At 54.5% G+C, this 4,578-nt stretch overlaps 1 protein-coding gene across 1 annotated transcript; it reads right to left on the bottom strand.

Moving 5' to 3' along the window:
* Positions 1-1,140: 1,140 nt before the first annotated feature.
* On the bottom strand, positions 1,141-4,113 carry LOC125507427 (collagen alpha-2(I) chain-like). Its single transcript, XM_048672005.1, has 3 exons — positions 4,048-4,113; positions 1,416-1,857; positions 1,141-1,178 (listed from the first exon to the last, which is right to left on the bottom strand). Exons 1-3 carry the CDS (start codon positions 4,111-4,113, stop codon positions 1,141-1,143), a joined length of 546 nt encoding a protein of 181 aa, XP_048527962.1.
* Positions 4,114-4,578: the final 465 nt, after the last annotated feature.

The raw sequence follows: 4,578 nt of genomic DNA, 5'->3' as shown, positions 1-4,578 counted from the left end.
CGCTCGTTGGTGGAGCGGGGCAGACGCGGATTGGCCACGACGCTCGTTGGTGGAGTGGGGCTGGTAGCTGGAGGAGGGGTCGGCGCAGATCCCAAGGTGGGTGGCCAATATGGGAGGTACGAGGTACGGGGTTTGGGGCAGATTTGGTGAACCGGATTTTCTATGGTCGAGGGAAGAGGGGTGGAGCGAGGGTGATCGGCAGGAAAATAGGGGAAGACGCTCTCGTCGAACGTGGCGTGTCGGGAAATAATTACTTTGCGAGTAGATGGGTCAAGGCACCGGTAGCCCTTGTGCTCCAGAGGATATCCGTGGAAAACACAGCGAGACGACCGAGTGGCGAGTTTTTGTGGGCTAGTGGCAATGGTGTTGGGGAAACAGAGACACCCAAAGGCGCGCATGTGGTCGTATGTGGGGTGTTGACCTAGGAGACGAAAGTGAGGCGTCACGAAGTTGATGGCCGAGGAGGGGCGCCGGTTGAGGATGTAGGTGGCGGTGTGGAGTGCCTCGACCCAAAAGGGGGGCGGAAGGTTTGCGTGGATGAGAAGCACACGGAGAACGTCGTTGGTGGTACGGATAAGGCGCTCGGCCTTGCCGTTTTGTGGCGAGGTGTGTGGGCATGATAAGCGGAAGGAAGCACCATGGCGAGAGAATAAGTCACGCAAGGAGGAGGTGAGGAATTCACCACCGTTGTCGCACTACATACATTGAATTGTGACGTGAAATTGGGTGAGAACATACGCAAAGAAACGTGAGACGGTGTCAGCGGTGTCGGCTTTGTTGCGCAAAGGGAACGTCCACGAGTAGTGTGAGTAGTCATCTAGAATCACAAGATAATATTGAAAGCCAGAGAAACTAGGTACCAGCGAGGTCCATAAGTCACAATGTTTTAATTGGAAAGGTGCACTTGTTTTGGAAGTGGAAAGGGAAAAAGGCAGCCGTGGCTGCTTGCCTAGTTGAGAAGATGAGCAGACGGAGTTGCTAGGCCTATCTTTATTACAAGTTGGAAGAAAATCACGTGCTAGAATGGAAACTGATTTATTGCTAGCATGCCCTAAGCAAAGATGCCATATGTCATCGATGACGACGGAGAGTGCTGCCTGGACGCCGGAGTTGGTGAAGAAGGGGTAGAGATCCCCGTGGCTATTGGACCTCATGATGAGCTTCCCCGTGGCTAGGTCCTTCACGGAAAAACCGAAAGGGTCAAAAGTGATAGAAAAAAATATCTTGTGTAAAACGACGTACATAGATCAGGTTTTTGATTATGGTAGGGGATATGAGGACGTCATTGAGAGAAAAATTAGACACAGAAGTGGAGCCTACATCGGTAATGGGAAGACGAGACCCGTTGCCTACTAAGATGCCAGTGGAATGACGCAATGAAGGAGAACCATATGAGGTGAGGAGGTCCGTCTTACCAGCGACGTGCGACGTAGCGCCCGTGTCGAGGAACCAGTCCGGCGCGCCACCGGCGTGCTGCTGCTGCATGGAGAGGCCCTGGAGAGCAACGTATAGCTGGTTATACTGCTCCCAAGTAGGCCCATTGGAGGACGACGACAACACGGGGTAGGCCTGATGAGGTGCAGGAGGGCGTGGGTCGAGCACGCCCGCGGCGTTCGGCGCAGCCCAGGGAGCCCGCGCTGCAGACAGTCCAGGAATGAGGGCCCCATAAGGAGCAAAGAAGCCTGTTGGAGCGGGCGAGCCAGGGCCCAAGGGAGCGGCGCCGCTCCCACCAGGAGCGCTACCGGGGGATGGGCCGCCGCGGCCACGGCCACGGCCACGGCCGCGACCACGCCCGCGCAAGCCATGGCCCTTTTCGCTGGTCGGAGAGGCAGCGGGTCCTTTTGTTGGAAATATGCCCTAGAGGCAATAGTAAATTAGTTATTATTATATTTCCTTGTTCATGATAATCGTTTATTATCCATGCTAGAATTGTATTGATAGGAAACTCAGATACATGTGTGGATACATAGACAACACCATGTCCCTAGTAAGCCTCTAGTTGACTAGCTCGTTGATCAATAGATGGTTATGGTTTCCTGACCACGGACATTGGATGTCATTGATAACGGGATCACATCATTAGGAGAATGATGTGATGGACAAGACCCAATCCTAAGCCTAGCACAAGATCGTGTAGTTCGTATGCTAAAGCTTTTCTAATGTCAAGTACCATTTCCTTAGACCATGAGATTGTGCAAATCCCGGATACCGTAGGAATGCTTTGGGTGTACCAAACGTCATAATGTAACTGGGTGGCTATAAAGGTGCACTACGGGTATCTCCGAAAGTGTTTGTTGGGTTGGCACGAATCGAGACTGGGATTTGTCACTCCGTGTAACGGAGAGGTATCTCTGGGCCCACTCGGTAGGACATCATCATAATGTGCACAATGTGACCAAGGAGTTGATCACGGGATGATGTGTTATAGAACGAGTAAAGAGACTTGCCGGTAATGAGATTGAACAAGGTATCGGGATACCGACGATCAAATCTCGGGCAAGTATCATACCAGTAGACAAAGGGAATTGTATACGGGATTGATTGAATCCTCGACATCGTGGTTCATCCGATGAGATCATCGTGGAACATGTGGGAGCCAACATGGGTATCCAGATCCCGCTGTTGGTTATTGACCAGAGAGATGTCTCAATCATGTCTGCATGATTCCCAAACCCGTAGGGTCTACACACTTAAGGTTCGATGACGCTAGGGTTATAGGGAAAGTATGTATGCGGTTACTGAATGTTGTTCAGAGTCCCGGATGAGATCCCGGACGTCACGAGGAGTTCCGGAATGGTCCGGAGGTAAATATTGATATATAGGAAGTGTGGATTTGGCCACCGGAAGTGTTCCGGGCATCACCGGTAATGTACCAGGACCACCGGAAGGATTCCAGGGGTCCACCGGGAGGTTCCACCAGCCCCGGAGGCTTGCGTGGGCCAAGAATGGGAAGGGACCAGCCCCTAGGTGGGCTGGGGCGCCTCCCACCAAGGCCCAAGGCGCCCTCAAGAGGAGAGGGGGCAAACCCTAGGGGCAGATGGGCCCTAAGGCCCATCCTAGGTGCGCCCCCCTCTCTCTCCCCCTTGGCCGCCACCCAGATGGGATCTGGGGGCTGCCGCCACCCCTAGGTAGGGAACCCTAGGTGGGCGCGCAGCCCCTCCCCTCCCCCTATATATAGTGGAGGTTTTGGGGCTGCCCAACACACGAGTCTCTCTCTCCCAAGGCGCAACCCTACCTATCTCCCTCCTCGTCTCTCGTAGTGCTTGGCGAAGCCCTGCAGGAGTACCACGCTCCTCCACCACCACCACACCGTCGTGCTGCTGTTGGACGGAGTCTTCCCCAACCTCTCGCTCTCTCCTTGCTGGATCAAGGCATGGGAGACGTCACCGGGCTGCACGTGTGTTGAACACGGAGGCGCCGTTGTTCGACGCTTAGATCGGAATCAACCGCGATCTGAATCGCCACAAGTACGACTACCTCATCCGCGTTCTTGCAACGCTTCCGCTTAGCAATCTACAAGGGTATGTAGATGCACTCCCCTTCCCCTCGTTGCTAGATTACTCCATAGATTGATCTTGGTGATGCGTAGAAAATTTTAAATTTCTGCTACGATCCCCAACACCTTTGCCCTTGTTGGTGGAGTCGCCGCTCGGGGCGCGATCAGAGGAGGGAGAGCCGCCGCTCGGTCCGTGCCCGATGGTGAGCGCAGCAGCGGGGAGCTCCGGACGGCTACACTACTAGGAAAATGCTTATAGGTAGAAGTTTACCAGTAGCGCCTGTTTTTGACCCCCACGCTACTGGTAAATACCTGTAGCGCTGGGTAGAAAACCCGCTACTACTATTAAATAACAGCAGTGTTTGTTAGCTTGGGCTGCGCTACTGTTACATGGGTCGCAGGGCAAAAACGGTAGCCCACTTACCTGTAGCGTTTGTTTCGGACGGGCGCTACAGCTTGTGGGCTTAGCAGTAGCGCCGGCCTCTACCTAGCGCTACTACTAGGGGAAAAGAAAACCTGCCCGAGCGCCCCCCGCACCCCCTCACTCTCACAATCGATCCCCTCCGCCCGATGACGCCGCTGCGGTTAGGGTTCCTCCCCGGCCGCCTCACCCCCATCGACGACGCCGTGCGCCGCCACCACGCGCGGTCGTCTCTCGCCTCCTCCGACGCTCCAGCCCCGTAAGTCCCCCTCGATCTCCTCCTCCCTGCGCGCGCCACCACTAGCTAGGCTCCAATCGATTCGCCGCGGCGGCTCGTGATGTTTTGGGATTTCGCGTGGGGGAAAGGGATTGAGGGATTGCACGGTGACTCCGCGCTTCGGTGCGACGTGTTCCAGGCTTGTTTCCTCGCGTGATTGGCGAGAGAGTAGAGAGAGGGGGGTTAGGTGAGACAAGTAGATGCTTTTTGTTGCTCACCAAAATTTGGGTTTCAATTCTTGATTAGCAGTTTAGCACATATAATTGAAACTTGGGTTTCAATTCTTGGCTGCTGTCCCTGGAGGAGTGGCGGCGGCGGCGGTGCCTAGTGTTCTAGGGTTTAGAGAGGGGTTCTTTCCTGACACTAGGTTATGTCATGAATGCT

Source organism: Triticum urartu, chromosome 5, assembly GCF_003073215.2.
Source record: "Triticum urartu cultivar G1812 chromosome 5, Tu2.1, whole genome shotgun sequence".
NCBI classification, from domain to species: domain Eukaryota; kingdom Viridiplantae; phylum Streptophyta; class Magnoliopsida; order Poales; family Poaceae; genus Triticum; species Triticum urartu.
Note: the sequence above shows the minus strand (reverse complement) of the source record. Positions and strands in the feature narration are given on the sequence as shown.

What these genes read in the sequence shown, in the direction of transcription:
- LOC125507427 (XM_048672005.1), bottom strand. Translation starts at nt 4,113, where the DNA reads ATGGGGGTGAGGCGGCCGGGGAGGAACCCTAACCGCAGCGGCGTCATC. An exon ending in TCGGGCGGAGGGGATCGATT is followed by an intron (nt 1,858 to 4,047) that starts GTGAGAGTGAGG and finishes TATTGCCTCTAG; the next exon opens with GGCATATTTCCAACAAAAGG. An exon ending in CGCTACGTCGCACGTCGCTG is followed by an intron (nt 1,179 to 1,415) that starts GTAAGACGGACC and finishes TTTTCCGTGAAG; the next exon opens with GACCTAGCCACGGGGAAGCT.